The 27,543-nt window shown below is 46.0% G+C and overlaps 2 protein-coding genes across 5 annotated transcripts in view; one reads left to right on the plus strand and one right to left on the minus strand.

The window, feature by feature from the left end:
* The window catches only part of LOC309523736 (putative helicase senataxin), a 54,388-nt gene extending 37,856 nt beyond the window's left edge, over positions 1–16,532 (minus strand). Inside the window, exons 1-4 of one of the 2 annotated variants that reach the window (XM_082207792.1) lie at positions 16,345–16,532; positions 11,695–11,872; positions 2,536–2,704; positions 1,746–1,855 (exon numbers count right to left, since the gene is read on the minus strand). In XM_082207792.1, coding sequence (XP_082063918.1) covers positions 1,746–1,855; positions 2,536–2,704; positions 11,695–11,871 — 456 coding nt within the window. In that variant the 5' untranslated portion in view covers position 11,872; positions 16,345–16,532. The remainder of the gene's footprint in view (positions 1–1,745; positions 1,856–2,535; positions 2,705–11,694; positions 11,873–16,344) is intronic. The other variant, XM_082207791.1, reaches the window with a different exon arrangement.
* TTF1 (transcription termination factor 1) overlaps positions 11,626–27,543 on the plus strand; it is a 31,268-nt gene continuing 15,350 nt past the window's right edge. Inside the window, exons 1-4 of one of the 3 annotated variants that reach the window (XM_082207812.1) lie at positions 11,626–11,699; positions 17,549–17,725; positions 23,215–24,815; positions 25,660–25,892. In XM_082207812.1, coding sequence (XP_082063938.1) covers positions 17,717–17,725; positions 23,215–24,815; positions 25,660–25,892 — 1,843 coding nt within the window. In that variant the 5' untranslated portion in view covers positions 11,626–11,699; positions 17,549–17,716. Of the gene's footprint in view, positions 11,700–17,548; positions 17,726–18,354; positions 18,395–19,507; positions 19,631–23,214; positions 24,816–25,659; positions 25,893–27,543 lie in introns of those variants that run through there. The other 2 variants (XM_082207813.1, XM_082207814.1) reach the window with 2 other exon arrangements.

The raw sequence follows: 27,543 nt of genomic DNA on the forward strand, positions 1-27,543 counted from the left end.
AGCAGGCCCATTGAAATTGATGGGCATGACTAACTTAGACTGTTAACATCAATGAATCTCTTCTAAGTAGAAGCTAGATACAAGTCTTTTTTTATACCTCACCCTTTAGCCAAAAGAGAATTCAGAGATACTTACAAAAGTTAAGTTTGTTTATTTCTTCTCACACAGGGTAGCCCCCCAAGGGTCTTAACCAGGCAAAGATTTCTATTGCCAGGCCCTCAGCCTGATGAAAAGAACAAGCTTCCTATAAAGGTATTGCATTAATGCAATGTGCTCTGTGTCGGGCTTTCCTTGTGCTGCTGTTAGTGCAGAATGGTGCATCATGGCTGCTGACAGGTGTGAGACCTTGTCAGCATATAACACGCATGCTCACAGACCAACCTGTTGGTTTGTTACCAGGCCAAGTTCAAGGTGTTTCTATTAATATATAAAACACAAAACAGCTTGTTTGTTATTTCCTAGAACTATGAAGGAAAGCATTGTTGGAACTGTTGTTTTCTCAAACTTGTTAATGTAATTTGAAAAATACAGATTTGTGTCAGGCTTTTGACAAAGTCTCCCATTATATACTTGTGTAGAAGCTGATAAAATGGTGGCTGGACAAGGTAACAGTTAGGTGGATTTGCAGCAGGCCGAATAACTGAACTCAAAGAGTGATCAATAATGGTTCCTCATCATTCTGGAAAGAAGTGACAAATAGGGTGTCACAGAGTTCTGTCCTGGGCTTGTTGTTCAATGTCTTTATAAATGAATTGGAAGAAAGAATTGAGGGGCTGCTCATCCAATTTGCAGATGACACCAAACTGGGAAGGGTAGTTAATGCCACTTAAAAAGAATCAAAATTCAAGAGGACCTTAACAGATTGGAGAACTGGGTCCAAACTTCCAAAATGAATTTCAGTAGGGACAAGTGTAAGGTTCTTCCTGCACTTTAGGCAGGAAGAACCAGCTGCACAAATATATGATGGAAGGACACCTGGCTTGCCAGTGGTACATATCTAGGGGTCTTAGTAGACCACGAGTTTAACATGAGTCAGTACTGTGATTCAGCAGAACAAAGAGGGAATACTGTTCTAGACTACATCAACAGAAGTGTAGTGTTCAATTCAAGGGAAGTACAGGCACAACTCTATTCTCCCTTAGTTAGACTACAACTGGAATATTGCGTCCAGTTCTGGGCACCACAATTTAAAAAGGATATTGACAAGCTGAAATGTATACAGAGGGCAACCAAGATGATCAAGGGTCTGGAAATCAAGCCTTATAAGGAATGGTTGAAGTAGCTGGGTATGTTTAGCTTGGACAAGAGGAGACAGGAGAGATGATAGTCATATTGAAATATCTTAGGGGCTGTCATGTGGGAGCTGGAGCAAGCTTGTTTTCTCCTGCTTGGAGAACTTGTACCAATGACTTCAATTCACAAGAAATGAGATTCTGACTAAACATAAGGAAGAACTTTCTAGCAGTGAGAGCTGTTTGACAGTGGAAGAGACTCCCTTGGGAGTTGGTGGACTCTCCTTCCTTGGAGGTTTTTAAACAGATTGGATGTCCACCTGTCATGGATGCTTTAGCTGAAATTGCTGCATTGCAGGGGGTTGGACTAGGTGACGCTTGGAGTCCCTTCCAACTCTACAAGTCTATGCATAAGGACTTTCTTTCATTTGACCAATGGTTAAGGCAGCTTAATCCTACATTTAAGCCTGGGAAGCAAAACTGAAAATGTAGAAGAAAATTAAAGCAGCTCACCGTTTCATTAGGGTGTACCATGAGCAAATAGACCCCTGGGTGTTTCCCAAGCACCTGGCAGGGGTAGTTGATTGCCTCCATTTTGCAAATAGCATCCACAAACAGCGTGCCTACAATTCAAAAAAAGAGAACACAAAGTGTTAGGGCTGCTGGAATAACCATAATTTGAAGGGAAATGATCCTTGCATAAGATGAAAGCCATTTTCAAAGATTCATAGAACAGGAATGGACTCTGTGGAACCCTCTGCATAGTGTTCAGATCAACACTATGCAGAGGATTTTATCCTATAAAGCTTCTTAAGGGAGATACCTGTCTGGCATTTTCATGAAACACGCCCCCCCCCCCACATACAGAGGAGAGATTTGGTAAACCTTCCATAGGCACCTTGTTACTATATGGCTGGGCCAAAACAAACCCACAGCTTGTCCTTCCAGCAAAGTTAATACTCAGGTTCCTGCAACAAAAAGAATTCTACCCTCCTGTTCTTAGTAAACAGCAGGGATGCATGTCTTGAGGAAGTCAAGTGAGCAACACCACCCAGGCCACAATTTCTGATCACTTGTGATGGCAACAGAATATACATAATATAGTAATAAGAATTTTGTGTACAAGATTTTCTGAGGAGCGAAATAGTTCAAAAAAGCCCAGTCAACATACCACCTCCTGGCGTATCCTGAGAATGCAACCATTAAGTGATTTGTCACAACCTGTTTCAGTAGCTGCTTTCAAAATCTGTAGCTACTATGCAAGGGAGAACCAGATCAAGTTCAGGTGCCTCAAGATACTCACTGAGTCGTTTATGAAGCAACAGGTAGGGGTATTTCAGTATTTCCAACAATGGCACTCTAAGTTTTTTCTCGATGTCAGAATCCAGGCATTGCACCTTTCCCCCCTCATCACAGTCCAGCGATTTCTCAAAATGGGCAATAAGACGAGTGGTTTCAAGATTCCACAGGCTCTGTAATTAGAAAATAAATTAACTACAGAATTCTAGAACAGAGATTGCAGTAACTAACTCTGCTGCCCTAAAAAGATGCTAGCTGAAAATAGAATCTACAGATTATTATTTATTTTAAAACATTCCCACTCTTCATCCCAAAAGGGTCCCAGATCACCAGACATGGATGCAATGAAACACTTAAAAGATCTAAAAACAATTCCAAAGGAGAAACAGACTAGGAAAGATCTCTATTTAAAAGGCTTAAATGGGCAAGTAGTAGCAACCGGAAAGGATTTTATTTTTTTTAATGTATCACAAACAATGACTGCATTCCAGGATATGGAAGTATAACTCACAATGATATAGCATAAATGAAATCAAAACTACATTATGTAAAATTACATATCCTTGAGACAATTCTGCCCCTTGTCTTTCCAAGTAATGGAGAAAAAGAAAAAAATTACAGTTACCTATGCATAACAGGAGTTCAAGAAATAGATTTGTACAATCTCAGGTGTAAATTAGCATAAATCAGTCCAGTGTAGGAAACCCAGGAAAAATTAATCGGGTGAAAAACAGTAACTAAAAGTTAAAATATTTTTGTTTGCGCTTCACCAGAGAACAAAGGAAATAAAATGGAGAAGATGGCAATGGGCAAAGCTTCTTGTCCTTGAGCTCTGTGGTCTGTTTTAATTTGTTTTTATTTTGAGCAGTTTTGAAGCCAGTTAGCCCAGCTGTTAATGCTAATAGCAACATACAGACAAGGAACGTATCTGCACAGGCTGCAAAACAGAAGAAGATAAAATTGCTATAAATTGTTGTGATTTGGACGTTTAATTTGAAATTAAGCTGGAATTTAGTTTGTTGGTGTCTCTGGCAACTTCTTTCTGACATGGATGTTAGGTCATATAAATTCAAAAGGTCAAAAGTTAAGTGAGTTTCAATGCAGGAGCACAACCTATTTTTTTATTCCCCATCAACCTAAAAACACATTTGTTCTCTATAACCTCAAATTCCTGACTGTCTAAAGACTGTCTCAAGATTTCCTATGTATTTTGAGGAGACTGGTGATGCTTAACAGGAATCACCTCAGCCATGTATCTTCTTGACACTGGGCTATTATTCCATAGCTGGTTCCATAGGTAAAGGTAAAGGTATCCCTGCCCATACGGGCCAGTCGCGTCTGACTCTGGGGTTGTGCGCCCATCTCACTTAAGAGGCTGGGGGCCAGCGCTGTCCAGAGACACTTCCGGGTCACGTGGCCAGCGTGACGAAGCTGCTCTGGCGAGCCAGCACCAGCGCAGCACACGGAAACGCCGTTTACCTTCCCGCTATAAAGCGGTACCTATTTATCTACTTGCACTTAGGGGTGCTTTCGAACTGCTAGGTGGGCAGGAGCTGGGACCGAAAGACAGGAGCTCACCCCGCCGCGGGGATTCGAACCGCCGACCATACGATCGACAAGTCCTAGGCACTGAGGTTTTACCCACAGCGCCACCCGCGTCCCTAGCTGGTTCCATAGCTGGGCCAAAAGCCTAGCCCCCCTATCCTGTATTTTCCCACATCTGAAAACTGAGGCTGAGAGAAATCAGGAGGGACAGCCCTGTATGTAAACCAAGTTTCTAAACTCAGCTTTTGCCCATTCCTACCATGTGTCTGCATGATTCCTTATAAACCTTTGCTTCCCTCACCCGCAAATTCATGCGGATTCCACCCCAAAGAGGTCCAGACTGAGGGCCTGCAGATCAGAGCTAGAGCAGCTGCTTTGCATGCAGAAGGTTCCAGGTTCAATCCCCAGTGGCATCTCCAGGCTGGGAGAAACTCCCTGTCTAAAACCCTGGAGAGCAGCTGCTGGTTGGTGTACACAATACTGAGCTACAGAGACCAGTGATCCAACTGGTAGCTGCAGGGGAGATTTTTTAATTAAGAAAATAGATTTAAAAGTTATGGGAGCACATAAATGTTGCAAATGGAGGGTCAAGGCAGGATGGAGCTCAGGATTAGCAAATAGTGTTGTACATTGATTGTATTCAGGAGCAAGCCAAAACATATCCTTGGTCATTTTTAGTTTTCAGCCACACTTGAATTATCAATGACTGTTTATAGTTCTCCACTGTGCTGTGCCAGTTTTCAGAAAAGATTATATGGCCCTGTTTCTGGAAGGTCAGGGCAAAAGATAACAGGTCATTTTAAAAGTCGGGGCCACTGACAAGGCTAAGTAATGCTGAAAGGATGTGTAAGTTTTAAGTCACGCAGAAAAGGAAGCAATACAACAGAAATGCAAAATGCTGGCAGATACAAGAAATACAAAAACTGCATCAATAACCCTCAATGCCTTATGGCACCTAAAGACCAAGAAATTTGTTGTTTAAAAAAGGTAAAGGTACCCCTGCCCGTACGGGGCAGTCGTGTCCGACTCTAGGGTTGCGCGCTCATTTCACTTAAGAGGCCAGGAGCCGGCGCCGTCCGAAGACACTTCCGGGTCATGTGGCCAGCGTGACAAAGCTGCAGCTGGCGAGCCAGCACCAGCGCAGCACACGGAAATGCCGTTTACCTTCCCGCTATAAAGCGGTACCTATTTATCTACTTGCACTTAGGGGTGCTTTCAAACTGCTAGGTGGGCAGGAGCTGGGACCGAAAGACAGGAGCTCACCCCGCCGCGGGGATTCGAACTGCCGACCTTATGACCAGCAAGTCCTAGGCACTGAGGTTTTATCCACAGCGCCACCCGCATCCCTTGAATTTGTTGTTTAGGCTGCAATAAATTAACATGGCACCTCTCTGGAAATCGTCTATTACATGAGAAAGAAAAATCCAAGCACATAAAAACAAATCTACAGTGCAACTGCATTTGGGATACTGTGCACAGTTCTGGTTGTCTCAGCTCAAATTCTCATACTGCGGAGTTGGAAAATGCTCAGACAATGACAACTAAAGTGATCAAGGTGATGGAGCAATTCCCTTATGAAGAAAGGATGCAAAATTTGGGACTTTTTAGTTTAGAGGAAAGATGGCAGAAGTATATAAAATTATGCATGGCATAAAAGGGGGGGGGGGAATGCAAAATGCAAAAAGAGAGCTGAAGCCCCAGATAGGAAAAGAGGTGGTAAAAGAACACCTAGCTACTTTAAATGAATTCAGACTCCCAGGGCCCAATGAGCTGCACCCACGGTGGAGGAGGGCAAATATTGTCACCATCTTCAAAAAGGGGAAAAAATACTGACCAGTCAGTAACTACCAACCAGACAGCTTGACATTGATTCCAAGAAAGGCCTTCTGAACAGATAATTAAACAGCCAGTCTGTGAACAGTTAAAAAAGAATGCTGTGATTACCAAGACCAGCATTAGTTTCTTAAGAACAAGTCATGCCAGACGAATCTATCTTATTTTAATAGAGGTACAAGCTTGGAGGATTAATAGAATGCTCTTGATGTAGTGTATCTTGCTTTCTATAAAGCTTTTGACAAAGTGTCACATAATATTCTTGTGGAGAAGCTAGTAAAATATGGGGTAGATGGGGTAACTGTTAGGTGGATTTGTAGCTGATTAATTGACCAAATCCAAAGAGTACTTACTCAAGGTTCCTTCTATTCCTGGAAAAAAGTGACAAGTGGGGTGCCGAAGGGTTCTCTCCTGGAACAGTTGCTCAATATATTTATAAATGGCTTGAACTGAGGGCATGCTTATTCAATTTGCAGGTGACACCAAACTGGGAGGGGTAGCTAATGCCACAAAAGACAGTATCCTGCTGCCACCCTCTGGAATCATAGTCAAAACACCTCCTCAACGTAATTTAACAAAAGAGATGAGAAATAAGCTCACTGGAAATAGTAGTACACTGGTCAACCTCTTATATATGAAACAATACTTTTATGAATATGGAGGAAAGACTAGACTTTCAGCGAACAGATTTAAAAAGAAATAAATTCTGTCAGGAGTACACAGTATTAAAAAAAGGCACTAAAACAATCTCTTTTAAAGGCATCTACCCCCTCCTCTTATTCTAAATTATATACCTCATAATCCCTCAAAAGATATCCACAATTATTAGAAAACTTACCTATACCCTCACTAACTCATGAGAAAACCTTTTTTAGATAGCCCCATTTCCCTAGAAGAAATTGACAATGTTCTTAAAAAACTGAAACCACATAAAGCCCCAGGACCTGGTGGCTTCACTTCTAAGCTCTTGAGCTTTATAAACAATTCAAAGAAACATTATCATCATATATGGGCCTCTTATTTAATGACCTAATGAGAGGAGCACCTATCAACAAAATATGGTACCACACCAAGATTATAGCTATCCCAAAACCATTTAAAGACCACCAAAAAGTAGAATCTTTTTAGCCAATCTTTCTGATTATGAAATTTTTACATGAGTGCTAGTCAACAGGATTAAGACATTGTTACACAAACTAATAGCCCCAGACTAAGCCCGAGACCAAGCTGGTTTTGTCCTCCATTGAAACATCACCGGACCTATCAAAAAGCTGTCTACATAGTAGACAGACAACCTTCCCACTGGTAGTAATGGCCTCAGACATCCTCAAGGCCTTTGAATGTCTGAAATGTGACTACTTGCAGGCAGTCCTTTCTAAAATGCAATTTGGCCCCAAATTCATACAAATTTTGAAACAAATATACTCTGAAGCTTCCACTACAGTAGAAATAAATAATATAAATTCATCCTTAGTGGGGATTCAAAGAACAATGCAAGGCTGTCCAATCTCTCCCTTTTCTGTTCATCCTAGCTTTAGAACCATTAGCTATATACTTCAGAACAACACCAGGTGTCAAGGAAGTCCTAACTGGAAAACAAAACTATATGACTGGACTATTTGCTGATGATTTAATGATAATGACACCTGACCTTGAAGACAGGAGCAGCAATATTTTGAAAGCTTCACAGCTTTGCAACACAATCAGGTCTGCATGTTAAATTCTCAAAATCTGAAGATTTATGCTTCGGTGTACCACCCAAACAAAAAGCTTTCACAAAACTCACAGGCATTAGATAGACTCTCTCTCACAAAGCTTAGCTATTTAGGAATAATTATAACAAGAAACCTTAGCAGACTCTATTGACAAAATATCCTCCTGTGGATATCTGTGGACAATTCAGAATTTGACAAAAACACACACAATAGAATAAACCCCATTTTATACTAGACAAATTAGAAATGGTAAAAATGGAGATTCTACCAAAACTGCCATTTCTATTCCAATCACTAACCCACTTGGATCTCACTCAAGAAAAGTGCAAAAAAAAAACCACCAAACCAGAATAAATGCCAAACTCCCAGTAGGAGGAGGCAGGGGCATCCCAAACTTGATACTGTATTTTGTTGCTAACCATGTAAAACATGCCATCCCTTTAATTTTAGATGATACCTCAAAACAATGGCATCAATTTGTAGGGTTGCCGTATGCCCAGGAAATCCTATACATGTCCTCTTTTGGGGGGCCTACATCCCCATCAAGGGAGATTTTTACAAGTTACAGCAATTGTCCAGGTTTCGGGGGGGGGGTTGGTTTTATTTTATTGTATTTACTTTTTTGTGCACGGAGGCTTGGGTTTATGTTTGGGCTCTCACGTGGTTGGTCTGGACTCTGGTTTGTGCTCAGTCTCTGGTGCAGATGGTCTGAGCTCAGTTTCGGGCTCTGGCTGTGGCAGCCTGGGCTCTGGCTTGTGCTCTGGGGTCTGGCACAGACAACCTGGGCTGTTTCTGGTTCGGCTCTGGAGCGGGCAGCTTAGGCTCAGGTTTGGGCTCTGGCCCAAAAGTTCATATTTGATCCACACAAACCATTCTTAATGCATGGAAAGAGAAGGGCTCCTAACTCCAGCACTGTCCCCTCTGGCAGCCCTTGCCTCCCACCCACAATTTCACAACACTTCTTGACAATTTTATGTGGCCAGATAGAGAGCAGAAGGTCTATACCGGTTATGTGACTTTTGTAACAGAAATACAGTGGTACCTCTGGTTGCGAACAGGATCCGTTCTGGAGGCCCGTTCACAACATGAATAGAATGCAACCCGCACCGGCATGTCTGCGCATGTGAGGGTTGCGATTTGCCGCTTCTGCACATGTGCGTGACGTCATTTTGCACGTCTGCGCATGTGCAAGTGGCAAAACCTGGAGATAACCCTCTCCAGTACTTCTGGGTCACTGCAGGACGCAACCTGAAAAAACGTATCATGAAGCAAACGTAATATGAGGTATGACTGTATACCACTATCGGACCAAGAAATACGGACTAAATAAGTACACTTACAATTTAAATTTAAATGTAATCATCTTCACTTTGAACTCCCCCTCCCAAATTCGTCAATACAGTCATACCTTGGATTGAATGTGCGTCAGGTTGAGCGCTTTCGGGTTGCGCTCCACGGCGACCCGGAAGTAACGGAGCGCGTTACTTCTGCGTTTCGCCACTCATGCATGCGCAGACGCTCAAAATGACATCACACGCATGCGCAAAAGCGGCAAAACGTGACCCGCGCAGATGCGCTATCGTGTCTTACGCTCTGTTCAGGATGCGAATGGGGCTCCAGAACGGATCCCGTTCGCATCCCAAGGAACCACTGTACACCAAAACTTTTTATTGTTTCATTGATAATGTAAAAGTAGCATGATACTTACCATATTTTTCGCTCCATAAGACACACTTTTTCCCTCCTAAAAAGTAAGGGGAAATGTGTGTGCGTCTTATGGAGTGAATGCAGGCAGGAGGCTCTGCTCAGCGCTCCCTTTAAAGAGCCGCACAGAGCGTGTGTACAGCTTTTGGGGGCTTTTCCCCGAGGAGGGAGAAGGGATTGACGGGCTGCCCTCTGTCACTTCCCACACCTCCTGGAAAAGCCAGCAAGAGCCGCTGCCAGGCTCTGCTCAACACTCCCTTGTAAGGGCTCCCTTTCGTCCCTCCTCCCGCTTTGCTCGGAAGCCAGCAGAACAAGAGGCGCTGCGCAGCTCTCGCTCTTGCTCTGCTGGCTTCAGCGAGAGCTGCGCAGCTTGCTCTGCTCGCTTCTCAGCGAAGAGGGAGGAGGGACGGAAGGGTTTAAAGCAAGAAAAGTGAGAGCCGCTTACATGCTCTGCGCAGAATATTTTTTTCCTTGCTTTTCTCCTCTAAAAACTAGGTGCGTCTTATGGTCAGAAGCGTCTTATGGAGCGAAAAATACGGTGATCTAAGCACAACCGCAAGGGCTCCTGATTGGATGTTTGGCAATACAATGTTAAATATTTTTTAACTCTACTCTGTACTGTTTCCCCTTTGCTTTTGTTTTAACCAATTCACGAACCAATAAACTATACACTGACCACTAATGATGAATCATATGTTGTAGATATTACTGCACATTATGCTATTTTTGTGATAAATGACATGTGATGACTTTGTCTATTTATATGCATCATGTATTATTCCAAAGCCTAGTAAAAAGTTATTCAAAAAAGAGCAAAAAAGAGTGACATGTCAGAATGTAATGAGCAAAAACTCTTCCTAAGGGTTCAATATGTGGGATGTTAGCATCCAAAATGCATATGTAAAGGGTTAATTGCAAGAGCTGTAGAACTCTATGACAGTTAGTAGAACAGTCCTAACCGTTACAGCATCAGGTATGTTATGTTGTGCTACTGTCTGCCTTGATTAGTTAGTCTGTGGCAGTGTAACCTATGTAAGATGTATTAGCAATTTAAGAAACATCCACCTGCATTGTATATTTTAATCTGCAACAGCAAGTACACTAAAGTAAAAATTATTTGTTATTTAAACTTTAAAAGAAAGCGTCTTGCATAGTTTTTATAGGAGAGAAAAGAGAACTAATTAAAGGGTCAAAAGACCCAGGGCTGTCTTCCGTATATACCATAAATGGGAACTAGAGTTTAATTACAACAGGATACAAAAGTATAAAACAGAAGGACACAACAGAGGTAAGAAAAAATCTGGGTGGGGGGGTGTACCCTCCCAAGTCTGCAGCTGGTAAAAACACTTGTATAGACTTTGTTAGATTATTCTCTGTGCAATTCAGATTTTGAGTTACACCAAAGGAAAGAGACAAAACAAGCAGTGAACACCACCTGAAAGTCTAAACAGCAACGGTTAATCTGAAATTTGTTTTCAGAACTAGAGGAACAAAGGACTTTATTTTTAAGGACATAGAAACAGAGCAACAAGGCAAAGAAAAGGATTTGCAGACCACTTTTATTTTACACAAAGAAAGACTCAGTTCCAAAGTAAATCAACTGCAGATAATTTACTTTCATAGTTGCTGCAGCCACCTTGTGAATTCAACTTCAAAACCACTACAGTGGATTGTATTCGATCTGAGCTGGTCCCCGTTAAATTAATGGGCATGAGTGACTAACTTAGAGCTGAAAGCAGTGTTCAGCATTTGGAAGATAGATAGAGATTTGTTAGGCAGCCCCAACATTTTGTTGTTGGCGCTTTAAAGTGCTGCTCATCACATAGGGTAGGGGGAAATGAGTCACCTGACAACATCACTGCCCATCTCTCCCACCAGGTGAATTGTGCTCCCCATCTCTAAACCAATAACTAGCCTGGAGAAGAGGAGGTTAAGGGGTGATATGATAGCCATGTTCAAATATATAAAAGGATGTCACATAGAGGAGGGAGAAAGGTTGTTTTCTGCTGCTCCAGAGAAGCGGACACGGAGCAATGGATCCAAACTACAAGAAAGAAGATTCCACCTAAACATTAGGAAGAACTTCCTGACAGTAAGAGCTGTTCGACAGTGGAATTTGCTGCCAAGGAGTGTGGTGGAGTCTCCTACTTTGGAGGTCCTTAAGCAGAGGCTTGACAACCATATGTCAGGAGTGCTCTGATTGTGTTTCCTGCTTGGCAGGGGGTTGGACTCGATGGCCCTTGTGGTCTCTTCCAACTCTGTGATTCTATGGTCTTCTGCCTACCTAAATCTGCTTTGACTGTCTCTGTCATCTGTTAACCCCAACACAGCCAGGATATGGTGGCCTATAAATGAAAGCAAATTACCTCATGTAAGCATGGCAACTCATCCTTCACTTTATGATACTCATCCACACACTCCAAACAGTAACAAAGGTCTTCGTTGGCTGCAGCAACTCTTTCTGGAGGCAGTAAAGAATGGGCATAGTTCTTTAAGGTGGTGACAACCGAATCAATAGGGGTGCACCAACAGCACGTCTCCATTCTGCAGATAAACACACAAATAAGATAAATCATTGTTTTAATTATTTAAAAACATGAACACAGAAATGACCTGAGCCAAGTTCAGTAACACAGAAGGTTGCCTTATACCAAGCCTGGCATAAGAACATAAATGAGCTTGCCAAATCAGCCCAACAGGGGGCAATTCCAAGCCCTACTTGGAAATACCGGGGACTGAACCTTGTACTGTCTGCATGCAAAGTAGTTGCAGCTCCATCACTGAGCTACAGCCCCTCCTGAGTTACCTCAGGGGGAAGCTCCCCTATCAGGTTCACATCTGTACATACAATGACTATCAATATTTTGTGACCGAATGACTTAATGTGTCAATGTAACTTTTACCAACAAACACTCCCCACATACATCTATCTCCCAGCTTCCTGCCTGACAAGGCAGCACAACATAGGTTGTGTTAAAGCATAAATATTTGCCAAAAATAGATGGCTCCCTGCGTCAGAGTTCTGGTTGGTTTTCAGAAACGGGGAAGAGATAAGCACTCTGGTGACCATCACGGTGGCCCTGAACTAAAGATGCTTAAGAATGGTACATCAGCTGTTTATTTTGCCAAACGTTAATATGTAAATTGATTTGATGGTATTCATTCAGTCATGACCATTATGCACCCCCCCAAAAAAAAAAACCCATCCAGGGCCAAAATGAGCAAGGAATCTGCCAACACTTGAAAAGAAATGCACAACTCTGTGCTGGCAACCTATTGTGCTCCCAGGACAAACCAGGCAGTCTCACACCCTAGTTTGCGCTCAGGAGGAATATTAACACTTTTATTAATATTTGCCAAGGCCTTTGCAATGCAATTTAAGGAAGTTTTACAATGAATATTAACTGCTATTATGTCCAGTAGTTTGGTTAATGTTTTAGCTCCAAAGCTTCGTTTTGGGGAGGAGAAGCAGCTTATAAATTTGGAGTGATAAATCAACTGCACAAGATCACAAGTGAACGGGTGCCCAAACTTCAGCTTTAGTTATGGAACCTTAATACATAAACTGTTCACTGCTTCTTGGATAATCTTAAAGGTACCCCTGCCCGTACAGGCCAGTCGTGTCTGACTCTAGGGTTGCGCGCTCATCTCGCTTAAGAGGCTGGGAGACGGCGCTGTCCGAAGACACTTCCGGGTCACATGGCCAGCGTGACGAAGCTGCAGCTGGCGAGCCAGCACCAGCGCAGCACACGGAAACGCCGTTTATCTTTCCGCTAGAAAGCGGTACCTATTTATCTACTTGCACTTAGGGGTGCTTTCGAACTGCTAGGTGGGCAGGAGCTGGGACCGAACGACGGGAGCTCACCCCGCCGCAGGGATTCGAACCGCCGACCTTACGATCAGCAAGTCCTAAGCACTGAGGTTTTACCCACAGGGCCACCCGCATCCCTTTGGATAATCTTGCTTTAAGGCAATTAAAATTTCCCCATAATAAAATATAAATGTCTACCCCAAATACACATTAAAGCAGATGAGCCAAATTTGTTACTTTGGTTTCTTCCCATTTGCTTTCACTCTGCCAAATTCATTTTTTTCTTTGCTTACTCACAAGATTACTTCCTAATACTACTGTCCCTGACTCACTTCTTTCCTGTTCTTTGTAACCTGCTACCTCCCAATACATTTATTTTACAGGCATACTGCACAAATCAACAAGGTGGCAGTCACATCTGTAAAGCAGCATAAAAGCAAGCACCTGTAGAGTGATATGCCGTAACAAAGGAACTGAGTGATAAAATTATGAATTTGGCTATGTTCAATGCAGGCATTTGAAACAAAGTGCTAATGGTTCATCCTAAATATTATCAGGGAATTCCACAGCCTAGGTGCAGGGACACTACAACTACACCTTTCATGCATTGCCATTATTTAAACAGCAGAATTCTTATCTCAAGCCATAACTCTGTATCTGCATCTCCTTTTGACTTCCTTACTCTTCCTTATGGGTAGGTATTTTTTAAGACTAAGTGTATGGGCATGATTCGTTCTTTTTAATCTATGGTTACCAGAATTTTTTCAGTGAATCCGGGGACACTTTTTTGAAGCTGAGTAGCAACAGGGAGTCAGTAGTCAGGATGGTGAGGCAAAAGACCCTGGGCCCAAGCACACATGCATATTGTATAAAGGAGCAAAGCCTTTCTTTCGCACCCGGTGAAACATAAATGCACAGGGGTTTTTTTAAAAAAAACTGGGCAACGGCGCGCCACCCACCTGTGACACCTGAGCCTTCCTTAATCTCCTGCCCCTTTCCCCCTTTGTTTGGGGGAGGCTCAGGAGTCATGGGCGGGCAACGGCCAACCACAACTCCTGACCCTCTCCCGATCAGTCAGAACAAAGGGGGCAGGGGAAAGGGGATCTGTACCACCTGACGTCCCTGGTTCCACTTTGGCAGTGGCGGTGGCAGCCTCAGCAGCCTGGAGCCAGCCTGGTAGCGCAGTTGGCTCTGGTTGACTTCAGGAGCTGCTTGCTGCCCGCTGCCATGGCGCCCACCATTTTTCCTCTCCAGAAGTCCCCATAATGTGTTGCGCACAATACACATCATATGGGGACTTCCAGCGAGGAAAAATGGCAGGCATCACGGCAGCGGGCAGCTCCTGAAGCCAGCCAGAGCCAACTGCGCTACCAGGCTGGCTCCAGGCTGCTGAGGCTGCCGCTGCCACATTTTCCAGGGACAGATTTGCAAATCTGGGGACATTCCAGGGACAGAATTTGTCCGGGGACAGATTTGAAAATCCGGGGACTGTCAGGGGACATCTGGTAACCCTATTTAAATCATCATCCGATGTTTAGATTTTAGGCACTTTATAAATTGTTATGAAGTTATAATTGATAGATAAACTCAACTTTTGCAGAACACATCAGCATAGGAGCATATAAACCTGCCACATACCATGACAAGACCATTGGTCCATCAGCAGCAACTCACCAGGGTTTCAGACAGGGCACTTCCCCAGCTTTACCTGGGGATGCTGAGGATTGAACCTGGGACCTTCTGAATGCAAAGCAGTTGCTCTGCCACAGTGCTACTGTACTGGCAAACTGGCCAAGGTTTTCTTGATTCAAGTAGGCAATAAAGGACACCAAGCTTGTTTCTTAAATGGATTTTATTCAGAGAATGAGGAATGTAAAGAGCAAAGGAAAGCAGACAAACTCTTTCAGTAGCCTCAGACTCCCCTCTGGATGGCAAAATGGTCCGATCCTGACAGCAGAGGTGCAGCACTTGGACACACTACAGCTGTATTTTTCTGTGGATTTTCTGCAAGGACAGAACTCTTGTCTCACCTCATCCCCATTCTTGGAACACATTAATTACCTGTTCCCTGGGTTAATCCTCCCGTGGCCTTGACAATATTTCTGCTGTCTTACAAAGCAGGCAGTGATAATATCTGCATGACTAGATACCCCACTACCCATGTGTATGGGGAGGCACCCACTGCCAGATGGTTCTGTTGAGAGATTCAGCTTGGGTTACCTAAGAAGTCAACAGCTCAACATTCTCAGGCAGTACCCAACAAAACAACAAGAACCCACCAACAACATATGAATCAATATGGCTAACAACCCAACAATCCCCCCATGCCCGCAGGCAAACAAATCTCACTGCAGCCCGCTAAAGGCAACCAGCCATGCCTGCCCTCCACCTCTCTCAGTACCAAGGAAATTAAATGGATAGAAAGGGAAACGACCCAAGCGACGCTGACATAAAAACAACACACAAAGACCAAGCATTACCATGCCCAACCCACCCCCTCTCCCCCCTCTTCTTCCCCAACTTTATTCTGCATACAACATTAATGTCTCACTTCAAATGTAAAAAGCCTACAACCTGAAAAAGACAATGCATGTACTTTTGCAAACCAAAACAATATTTAACTTTTAAAAAATGTTATTTAAAAAACATTAGACTGTACTAAACTGTACCGTTGGCATAGAATTGCTACAAATTGCCACAAAGAACAATGCTACAAATGTATAATGTGTATCTCTTCAGGGGCTAAAGTTACTTCACGTATAAGGAAAGAGGGGCTACATACAGCTACACAAGTAACTCCGGGAACCCCCCGCGTCTTCTTCCAAAGCCCGGTAAGCAGCCCTCCACCTTGCCGTCTGCGCAGCGGCAGCGACCCCAAGAATTCCCGTCTTTTAGAGACTTCGCGGAAACGAGAGGAACCCCCCGGAACCGACCCTAAGTGTAACATGCGAATTACACGCACATTTCACGGGGACTCTCCCCTGACAGTGGGGGGAAAGGGATGCAGCAAAGGCACTTTCTGACATGCAGAACTGGAGGGACAGAGAGATGCTGCGGGGGGTACCTGAAGCGGGGAATAGCCGTGCCAGCCCCGCAACCATAAGCAACTGTTGAGTTGCTGCATTACTCCTTGCCCTCCTCCCCACACCTTCGCCGCAGCCCCTCATAAGCCTCCCACATACCGCCAGCCCCTCGCCTCACTCACCTCCTGCTCCGGACAGGTGCCCGTGAGGCAACGTGGCTGCCACAGCCGGCCCGTAGGCGCGGACAACCTTGCTGCCTCCGGCTCTCGCTCTCTCGTTCTCTCCGCTCGCTCAAGCTGTTCCGCCAGGCACTGACCCCGCCCACCACGCGACGGAAGCCTCTCGCTCCAGCGAAAGAGACCAAGCCTGCATCCGAACCTCCTTTTTCTAGACTCTTGGCCCCGCCTCCCTGGCTCCGCCCACAGTAGTAGATAAGTAAATGAGAGGCAAGAGCACAAACGCGCGTGCTCAAAAAGTCTTTTCCCCGCTCTCCCGCCACCCTAGAATTAGGAAAACCTTAGAGTCGCCTCAGGCTCTGTTTGCCGCTCTTCTCCCCTCCCGCAACCCTAGAGTTAGGAAAAGCAGTAGAGTCGCCTCAGACTCGGCTTGCCGCTCTTCTGCTTGCCGCTCTTCTGCTTCATTACTCATTTTGCATAGACTTATAAAACAGTAGGCGGGTCATTCTCACTGCCGGGGACGATGCGTCCGATATAGATATACGTACACACATATATATATAGTTAGCACACACGCACAAAAACTCTTCGCTCGCCTCCGCACGCACGGCGCCTGCGCGCCCTGCGAAGGTTGCGCCAAATGAAAGGGAGGCGGGAACGCAGGACCTTAGGCCGGCGCTGATTGGACGGCAGAGTTTCTCGCGTCACCAGGAGAAAAGGAAAACAAAACTCCACGTGCTGCCTTGAACTCACAGCGAAATTCTAGTTGCGCCTGTATTTTTTAAATTGTTTCTGATCGCTCATTGATTTGGCGGCACTCTTCGTTTTAAAAGGGCGCAGTTCGTTTGCATCTGCTTTATTGTGCTTATTTCTCTCTGCTGTGTAACGCTATTACAGAGACAGACGCAACAACAACCCTGTGAAGTGGGCTGAGGCTTCGAGAAAGAGAAGCTAACCGGCTCAAATACCACACGCAGTGATCACCGTAGCTTAGCAGATGCTTGAGCCTTGGCCTCTTACCTGGGTCCGCTTTCTAACATCACCCTTTATCTAAAGAGCTCTGGGTATGTCACACACATCGCTCTGCTTAAAATAGCCGCTCAGAACCCAATCCAACCCTCCCATGTTTAGCACAATCTCCTGGTCTCCCGAAAAGACGCGTCCCGCCTCTCCGCTCCGGAGATTATTCCTCTCTCCAACCAACTCGCAGGGGCGGGGATGAAACGTATTTCGAAAGTTCGGCCGAGGCGCTCTAGCCTTTCCAAGTCAACACGCTCCTTCCGCCGAGGGGAGGAAACGGTGAAAAACAACCGGAAGTGGAGCCTGTGGCGCGTGTGCTGGACCGCTTTTCCTCGATCTCTTACCGAAGAAGAAGCAGATGCATCAGGTATATTTTCGTGTGTTTATCTCGCATTACAGTAGCCTGGCCAGTTCGTAAAGAGGAATTAGGGTTCTCGGGATGCTGTTTTCGAAGCAGGAAGGGATGCTTAATTGCTTTGGAGAGCCAGTGTGGTGTAGTGATTAAGAGCGATAGACTCCCTAATCTGGGGAACCGGGTTCTCGTCTCCGCTCCTCCACATGCAGCTGCTGGATGACCTTCGGCTAATCACACTTCCCTGAAGTCTCTCAGCCCCACTCACCTCACAGAGTGTTTGTTTTGGGGGAGGAAGGGAAAGGAGAATGTTAGCCGCTTTGAGACTCCTTTGGATAATGATGAAGCGGGGTATCAAATCCAAACTCTTCTTCTTCTTTACAGTATTTAGTATTATAGGTGCCTAAAGCGCTTCCACGTGGGTTACTCCTTTGTATACTGCATTTATTCATATCGCACGCTTGCTCTAACCAGTTTATCGCTGATTGTTGGTCACGGTGGCTGGGGCCAATTTATTTGTTTTTATTTATTAAATTTTCATCTCATCCATCCCAAAGGAGCCCAAGGTGGGAAACCCATCCACAGTTTTAAAAAAGCAAACTCTTAAAACAGTTCTAAAATGGCATTTCATCCACCGTTTTCAGGACTGCCAGGATCAGTGTTTTTCAGCCACCAAATATCTGGGTAAGCTTGACAATTTCAAATTCCTCCTGAAAGTTAATAACATTGGAGACAGACTAGCCTCACTAGAGAAGGCATATGACAAACCTGAAACCACCACTGATAAGGCCCTGTCATGAGTCAGGACCAACCAGGCAACCCTCAATGGTGGCACCACCAGCAAGGCCTCATCTGTGTGTGAGATGTTTGATATTAGTATTGTAGGGGGGGGAATGGGATTGGCTTTTGCTGCCCAATTCTCCAACAGACTCTTGAGTCCCCTAAGTCCATGATCAGTGAGAGAAGAATGGATGGAGGCAAGATCCAGTGAAAGCAAGGCAGATCTTTAATTTTCTGTTGTGTGACAGAGTTCCCCCCTCCTTGCAAGGAGATGAGAGGCTCAGAGCAAAGGTTTGTAAGCCGCTTTAAAGACTCTCAACAATGCTCAACCCCTTAGCCAAAGACCACCCAGAAAAATATCACAGAAAGAGGCAGACTGCCACAGACATTTGAGAGTGTGGCTTCTCTCCTATCTGCCAGGATACCTGATAATGTTTTACTGCAGGGGTCAGCAAACTTTTTCAGCAGGGGACCGGTCCACGGTCCCTCAGACCTTGAGGGGGGGCGCGGACTATATTTTGAAGAAGAAGAAAAAATGAACCAATTCCTATGACCCACAAATAACACAGAGGTGCATTTTAAATAAAAGCACACATTCTACTCATGTAAAAACACGCTGATTCCCGGACCATCTGCAGGCCAATTTAGAAGGTGATTGGGCTGGATCTGCTGCCCCGCCCCCCAGGCCTTAGTTTGCCTTCCCATGTTTTACTGGTTGCATTACCTGGGCAGTCTGGCTATTCTTTTGAAGTAAATACTTTAGTTCTTGAATCCAGGTCACAGGTCCACCCTATTCATACACAAAGAATGCCCTTAAGACAGGATTTGGAAGTGAAAGAACTAATGTATCAAGAAAGGCTTCTCTTTAGGTCATTAGGAGAGCCATGATGGTTTTTTAGGATTGTTCTGTTTTCTCAGGGAATATTTCCTAAATTTTGATGATGGAAGGATTGGTTTTCTGTGGAGTGTATGTCTGCTGTGTGTGTGCATCATAAAATTTTATAACCATAGGTAGGATATACTACTTGCTGGTTACCAGAGAAGGAGGGAGTGCTGGTGACCTCAATTTCTGCTTGGTGGTTACAAGAACTCTTCTGATCCAGAAGAACTCTTCTTATGTTCTTATGATTAGGGCTGCAGGTCAGTGGTAGAGCATCTGCCTTGAATGCAGAAGGTCCCAGCTTTTTCAGATAGGGCTGGGAATGATTCATACTTGAAACCCTGAAGAGCCAATCAGTGTAGACAGTACTGAACTAGATGGACCAATGGTCTAACTTGATATAAGGCAGCTTGTTATGAAAGTTTGGAGGGCACTATGTTGACTTCATCTCCTGTAGTACAGAAGCTTTTGTGCACTGGTCCCATTTTGTCAGATGCCTAAAGTGTTTCCCTTAGGTGCATGATGTAACAGCTGTTTTGGATGATCTCATCTTAGTATAGCAAACCAATATATGAACAAACCTTTTACAGTGGTACCTCAGGTTACATACGCTTCAGGTTACAGACGCTTCATGTTACAGACTCCACTTACCCAGAAATAGTGCTTCAGGTTAAGAACTTTGCTTCAGGATGAGAGCAGAAATTGTTCTCGGTGGCGCAGCGGCAGCAGGAGGCTCCATTAGCTAAAGTGGTGCTTCAGGTTAAGAACAGTTTCAGGTTAAGAACGGACCTCCGGAACGAATTAAGTACTTAACCCGAGGTACTACTGTATATATTTACACTTATATCCCTGACAGGTTCTCAAAAGTATGAAAGTTTCTAACAAACATTATTCACAGAAATGCAACCCAAGAAAATGTATCATGCAGCTGATGAAGTTACCATATTTTTTGCCCTATAGGACACACTTTTTCCCCTCCAAAAATGAAGGGGAAATGTGTGTCCGTCCTATGGGGCAAATGCAGGCTTTCGCTGAAGCCTGGAGAGCGAGAGGGGTCAGTGCGCACCGGGCTCCCAAGGCTTGTGGACAGCAGCCTGCAGCGCGAAACCCGTGGCGAGGCCCCAGGGCCCAAAATACTACCGTATTTTTCGCCCTATAGGACGCACCGTCCCATAAGACGCACCTAGTTTTTTGGGGGGGAAATAAAGGGGAAAAATTATTTTCCCCCAGGCGCGGGGCTGGGGCAGCAAGAGCTTCCCCCGACCCCAGCCCCCAAACAGGCAGCTCTCTGCAAGCTGTGGGAGCCCAGCGGTGGCTCCCGCTGCTTGAGAAGAGGTCCCGCGAAGCCTGGACGCGCTGAGATCAGCGCGCGCAGGCTTCGGGATGCCGGCAACTCTCCCCAAGCAGCGGGAGCGTTCCCGCTGCTTGAGGAGAGATCCGCGAAGCCTGGACGCGCTGAGATCAGCGCGCGCAGGCTTCGGGATGCCGACAACTCTCCCCAAGCAGCGGGAGCGTTCCTGCTGCTTGAGGATAGATCCGCGAAGCCTGGACGCGCTGAGATCAGTACGCGCAGGCTTCGGGATGCCGGCAACTGTCCCCAAGCAGCGGGAGCGTTCCCGCTGCTTGAGGAGAGATCCGCGAAGCCTGGACGCGCTGAGATCAGCGCGCGCAGGCTTCGGGATGCCGGCAACTCTCCCCAAGCAGCGGGAGCGTTCCCGCTGCTTGAGGAGAGATCCGCGAAGCCTGGACGCGCTGAGATCAGCGCGCGCAGGCTTCGGGATGCCGGCAACTCTCCCCAAGCAGCGGGAGCGTTCCCGCTGCTTGAGGAGAGATTCGCGAAGCCTGGACGCGCTGAGATCAGCGCGCGCAGGCTTCGGGATGCCGGCAACTCTCCCCAAGCAGCGGGAGCGTTCCCGCTGCTTGAGGAGAGATCCGCGAAGCCTGGATGCGCTGAGATCAGCGCGCGCAGGCTTTGGGATGCCGGCAACTCTCCCCAAGCAGCGGGAGCGTTCCCGCTGCTTGAGGAGAGATCCGCGAAGCCTGGACGCGCTGAGATCAGCACGCGCAGGCTTCGGGATGCCGGCAACTCTCCCCAAGCAGCGGGAGCGTTCCCGCTGCTTGAGGAGAGATCCGCGAAGCCTGGACGCGCTGAGATCAGTGCGCGCAGGCTTCGGGATGCCGGCAACTCTCCCCAAGCAGCGGGAGCGTTCCCGCTGCTTGAGGAGAAATCCGCGAAGCCTGGACGCGCTGAGATCAGCGCGCGCAGGCTTCGGGATGCCGGCAACTCTCCCCAAGCAGCGGGAGCGTTCCCGCTGCTTGAGGAGAGATCCGCGAAGCCTGGACGCGCTGAGATCAGCGCGCGCAGGCTTCGGGATGCCGGCAACTCTCCCCAAGCAGCGGGAGCGTTCCCGCTGCTTGAGGAGAGATCCGCGAAGCCTGGACGCGCTGAGATCAGCGCGCGCAGGCTTCGGGATGCCGGCAACTCTCCCCAAGCAGCGGGAGCGTTCCCGCTGCTTGAGGAGAGATCCGCGAAGCCTGGACCCGCTGAGATCAGCGCACGCAGGCTTCAGGATGCCGGCAACTCTCCCCAAGCAGCGGGAGCGTTCCCGCTGCTTGCCGAGAGGTCCGCGAAGCCTGGACGCGCTGAGATCAGTGCGCGCAGGCTTCGGGATGCCGGCAACTCTCCCCAAGCAGCGGGAGCGTTCCCGCTGCTTGAGGAGAGATCCGCGAAGCCTGGACGCGCTGAGATCAGCGCGCGCAGGCTTCGGGATGCCGGCAACTCTCCCCAAGCAGCGGGAGCGTTCCCACTGCTTGAGGAGAGATCCACGAAGCCTGGACGCGCTGAGATCAGCGCCCGCAGGCTTCGGGATGCCGGCAACTCTCCCCAAGCAGCGGGAGCGTTCCCGCTGCTTGAGAGATCCGCGAAGCCTGGACGCGCTGAGATCAGCGCCCGCAGGCTTCGGGATGCAGGCAACTCTCCCCAAGCAGCGGGAGTGTTCCCGCTGCTTGCCGAGAGGTCTGCGAAGCCTGGAGAGCGAGAGGGGTCGGTGCGCACCTACCGCTCTCGCTCTCCAGGCTTCAGCGAAAGCCTGCATTCGCCCCATAAGACGCACCCACATTTCCCCTTCATTTTTGGAGGGGGAAAAGTGCGTCTTATAGGGCGAAAAATACGGTAGGTGCACCCTATGGGCCGGTGCGCCTTATGGGGTGAAAAATACGGTAGTCTTTAAATTGCAAAACAAAAAACAACCAAAAAACTCAAAATCCAGACAGCAGCCCTGCAACCAATGCAGAGATGTTGGGGGAAAATACAGGTTTTACTTTCAAACCTACCCAGTGAGTTTAAAGGCCTTCTTCGGGAACTGAAAAACAACCTGCGGAGAGATCTGTGGGGTATATCTCCCAATACCAATATATTGCAGAGTAGTGTAACAGTTAAGAGTGCTGGACGTGGGTTAAATTCATATTGAATCATGAAGCTTACTGGGTGACCTTGGTCCAGTCAGCCCATCTCTCAGACTAACCTGTCTAGCAAGTTTGCTCTGAGGATAGAATGGGGAGGTGAGAACTACGTACACCACATTGAGTTCCTTGCATGAAAAGGCAAGATGTGAATATAATAAGTAAATAACTGCAAACTAGCACTGAAGCGCCGCAGTAGTTGGCCTAAATACTTTTAAGACTGTTTGAATTTTAAATGCTGTATCATGTTTTAGGTTGGGAGCTGCCCAGAGTGGCTGGGGAAACCCAGCCAGATGGGCGGGGTATAAATAATTTATTATTATTTTATTTTATTTATTTATTTATTTATTTATTTATTTATTTGCCACCTCTCCTTTTAAAGGAAATTATGCACAGAGCTGATGCATCATCAGCCTCAAATGGCTTTCATTTCCCAGAATTGGTGAAGAAGAAAAAGAAAAAGAAGAGGAAGGAGGGCCTTAATGGACAGGGGGATGACCAACCTGTGAAGGCTGCCCCTTGCTCGCCTCCATCTTCCGGACATTCCTCAATTTTTCCTTGGCTTGTTGAGGATACAGAAGCTACTGGGGCCTGTAGAAAAAAAACAAAGAACATAAAAGCTGGGAAAGAGATTCCAGACTCTGAGTCGGATGCTACTTGGATCCCAACAGACAGTGAGCTGAATAGCAAGTCTGGAACAGAAACTCGCGTATGTAATAAGAAAAAGAGGAAGTATCAACATAGTGAACAAGAGGGTGGCAGAGACTTTTGCATTCCTGAGACTCCAGAAAAGACCAGCAGCCTGCATCCTGTGGTACCCTTAATGCAGCGCTTAGATCTTTCCCTGCAGGAGAAAAAGCAGACACCTCAGTTGGACAAAACTGCAGAATTTTGTAGTCCCATTGCACGGAAGAAGAAGAAAAAGCATAAAAAAGCTGAAACTCCAGAAGAGGCCAGCAGCCAGCTTGAAGCCAGTGACTTGGAAAATGCAGGTTATGTCTCTGAATCCACACCTGTTCAGAAGAAGAAGAAGGCAAAAGTGCTCTTGTTAACAGAGCAGGCCGAGGCAAATGGAGCTTCTGACAGGCTCACAGATATTAGGGCTCACCCTCCGAGTTTGCACAAGCACAATAGAACAGACTGCAGTGACACAGAGGACACACAAAAGGACCTCTTTGCACCTGCACCTCCTGCAGTACTCGTAATACAGCACTCAAACCTTTCCCAGAAGGAGAAAAAAGAGGCAACTGAGTCAGACAAAACTGTGGAGTTTTGTAGTCCTATTTCACGGAAGAAGAAGAAAAAGCGTAAAAAAGCTGAAACTCCAGAAGAGGCCAGCAGCCAGCTTGAAGCCAGTGACTTGGAAAATGCAGGTTATGTCTCTGAATCCACACCTGTTCAGAAGAAGAAGAAGGCAAAAGTGCTCTTGTTAACAGAGCAGGCCGAGGCAAATGGAGCTTCTGACAGGCTCACAGATATTAGGGCTCACCCTCTGAATTTGCACAAGCACAATAGAACAGACTGCAGTGACACAGAGGACACACAAAAGGACCTCTTTGCACCTTCACTTTCTGCAGTACTCGTAACACAGCACTCAGACCTTTCCCAGAAGGAGAGAAAAGAGGCAACTGAGTCAGACAAAACTGTGGAGTTCTGTAGTCCCATTGCACGGAAGAAGAAGAAAAAGCGTAAAAAACCTGAAACTCCAGAAGAGGCCAACAGCCAGCTTGAAGCCAGTGACTTGGAAAATGCAGGATTGCACAAGCACAATACAACCAACTGCAGTGACACAGAGGACGTGAAGGAGGACTTCTTTACACCTTTGCCTCCTCCTGTACCCTTAACACAGCCCTCAGACCTTTCCCAAGAGGAGAACAATGAGGTGAATAAGTTGGACAGAACTGTGAACTTCAGCAGCCCTGCCACACAAAAGAAATCACATAAGCGTAAAAATGCTCCCAGCACGAATGCTTCTGATGGTGGGTAAGTACCTTACCCATGGATGGGCTTTCTTGGCAGGTGTGAGGAAAACATGAACTGCTTTAGTATTTAAATTGATGTTTAACAAAAGGGTGAAGGGCTTCATGCACAGGCTGAAGGCTAAAACAAGTTTGTTGGCAACAGATCTCTTGTGTGTCTCGACCCAGATCTGTCCCAGATGTGTGGGAGTCTGGGATTCAGAAGATGCACTAGAGAGAGGGTGGAGCTTAGGAGTGTTGAAGCCTTCCTTCCTTTGCCACTTCAGCTGAAAAAGGCACTCCAGGCAGCTTACAGGTATCAGAAATAGTTGCTTCCCACTGGCTTACAATCTAGAAACACAGCCAATCAGATTCAGGTAGGTATCCGTGTTGGTCTGACGCAGTGCACCTTAGAGACCAACTAAGTTTGTTCTGGGTATAAGCTTTTGTGTGCATGCACACTTCTTCATAATAATAATTGGCTGTATTAATTCCCCCCAAATTGTAAAACGTTTCCATGGTTGGAGTGCCGGATTGTACTAAAAAGACTGTTTCAGCTGCCAGCCACCACTAGTATTCCTTATCCAAGCTTGTGTGCATAGTAAATTGTTTCAATATACACAACACATTCCAAGAATCTTACACTCAAGCATTAGATATGCTATTCCAACACTGCATAAGCATCACTGGGCTCGTTGATCAGGTCACCTAGTAAGTAATCTTTCCAAGACTGGAGTCTTGGTGAAGTGTGGCTTTTGTCAGTGTCTCACAAGCTAATGCCAGGCTTTCCCCTGGCATCACAAAGCGATTTTCAGTGCCAACAAGTACCAGTAATAGTATGCAGGCCTCACATTTTGCTCTCCTAACAGGCCACAGAAATCTCCAACTCCTGTCCATTCAGACGCTGAGGAATCGTCTTCCAGCAAGTTTTCCCTTGTGGACAATGAGTTTGTAGAATTTTCCCAGCTTTCAATGAAAGATCTGGACTCTGCCACCAAGGAGCTGGAAGAGTTCATTCCTCACATCAGGACCCTGAGTGATTCAGCGATCAGACAGTTGGCTGGTCGGGACCTGGTCAGGTTTAGAAATTTTAAGAAAAAAGGTGTGTACAGTCCTGAGTGAGAACACCTTTCACTTGGGTAGGCTCTTCAGTAAATCAAAGGTCATGGCAATTTCTTTGCATAATCTCCAAAGTGTTATGTACAGGTGATTAATACTCAAATAATGAAAATGCAGAGGGGGAGGAAAGTGTACACTACCCTTTCATCCTGGGAGGAAAGGTGGAATGCAAATGTTGTTATATGTATGTATTTATTGAAAGAAAGGGTGTGTATTTTTGTGTGTGTGTGTATATATATATATATATATATATATATATATATGCAGGTTTTGGTGTCTTCGGGTGTCTTCCCGTGTAAGAGTCGGGGTGTCTGTGCGACGTTTCGACGAGGTCTCACTCGTCATCTTCAGGCTGGTGCTTTCGGCTTCTTGTTACTGGAACAGAGTAACAAGAAGCCGAAAGCACCAGCCTGAAGATGACGAGTGAGACCTCGTCGAAACGTCGCACAGACACCCCGACTCTTACACGGGAAGACACCCGAAGACACCAAAACCTGCATTCCTATACCCGTGAAAATCTACGAAAGCATATATATATATATATATATATATATATATATATATATATATATATATGTATATTTATTCAGACCACATGTGCCCCGTTCTTCAACCAAAAGAGGCCCTGAGTGGCTTACATACAATCCCTTAAAACAAAGCAGTCACTTCTTATGGGCCCACAATTTTTAAAAGACAGCACATAAGGAAAGGAGGACATGGCAGGCAGAGGAAAACACAAACTCAGGCACCAAACGGGCTTTAATAACCAGCTGACACAGAAACAGTTTAGGGGTAGGAGGTTTCTGTTGCAGCTGGTATTCTGGCAGAACTGGTGGAGAGTCCTTCTTTCCCACCAAGATAACCTGATGGAATGGTAGGTTTTACACATACACACATGTGCTCTTTGCAAGGGGCATAACAGTGGTGAGTAACCGGTAGTTCTCTAGATGTTGCTTATTTTGTGGGGGAAAGGTTGGGACACCACGTTTCTTGACTCCCAATTCAGAAAATCAAAGAGCATGGTCTGCCCTCATATATGTCACTCGTGCATGTGTAGGTGTGTACATGCTCAGCAGGGGTGGGGAACTTGTGGCCCTCCAAATGTTGTTGGACTCTTAACTCCTGTCTGCCCCAGACAACATGGCTGCTAATGGTCAAGGATGGTGGGAGATAAAAGTCTAGCAACCATGTGGAGGGTCACAATGTTTCCCACCTCTGGCTTTGAGATGGCAAACATTTGGTGTTTGTCCTAATAACCAAGACCCAAACCCACATCTACAGCTAGCTTATCATTTTATGGTAGGTGTAGAGAAGCTATGGCCATCCAGAGGTTGCTGAGCTTCCAACTCCCATCATACCTCGCCACTGGCTAAACGCGATGGGGCCGTTGGCAGCTGGAGTTCAGCAATACAGTGCTACTTCGGGTTACCTATGCTTCAGGTTAAAGACACTTCAGGATACAGACTCCGCTAACCCAGAAATAGTACCTTGGGTTAAGAACTTTGCTTCAGGATGAGAACAGAAATCGTGTGGCGACGATACAGTAGCAGTGGGAGGCCCTATTAGCTAAAGTGGGGTTAAGAATAGTTTCAGGTTAAGAACAGACCTCCAGAACGAATTAAGTTCTTAACCCG

Source organism: Podarcis vaucheri, assembly GCF_965113315.1.
Source record: "Podarcis vaucheri genome assembly, chromosome: Z".
NCBI lineage: Eukaryota > Metazoa > Chordata > Lepidosauria > Squamata > Lacertidae > Podarcis > Podarcis vaucheri.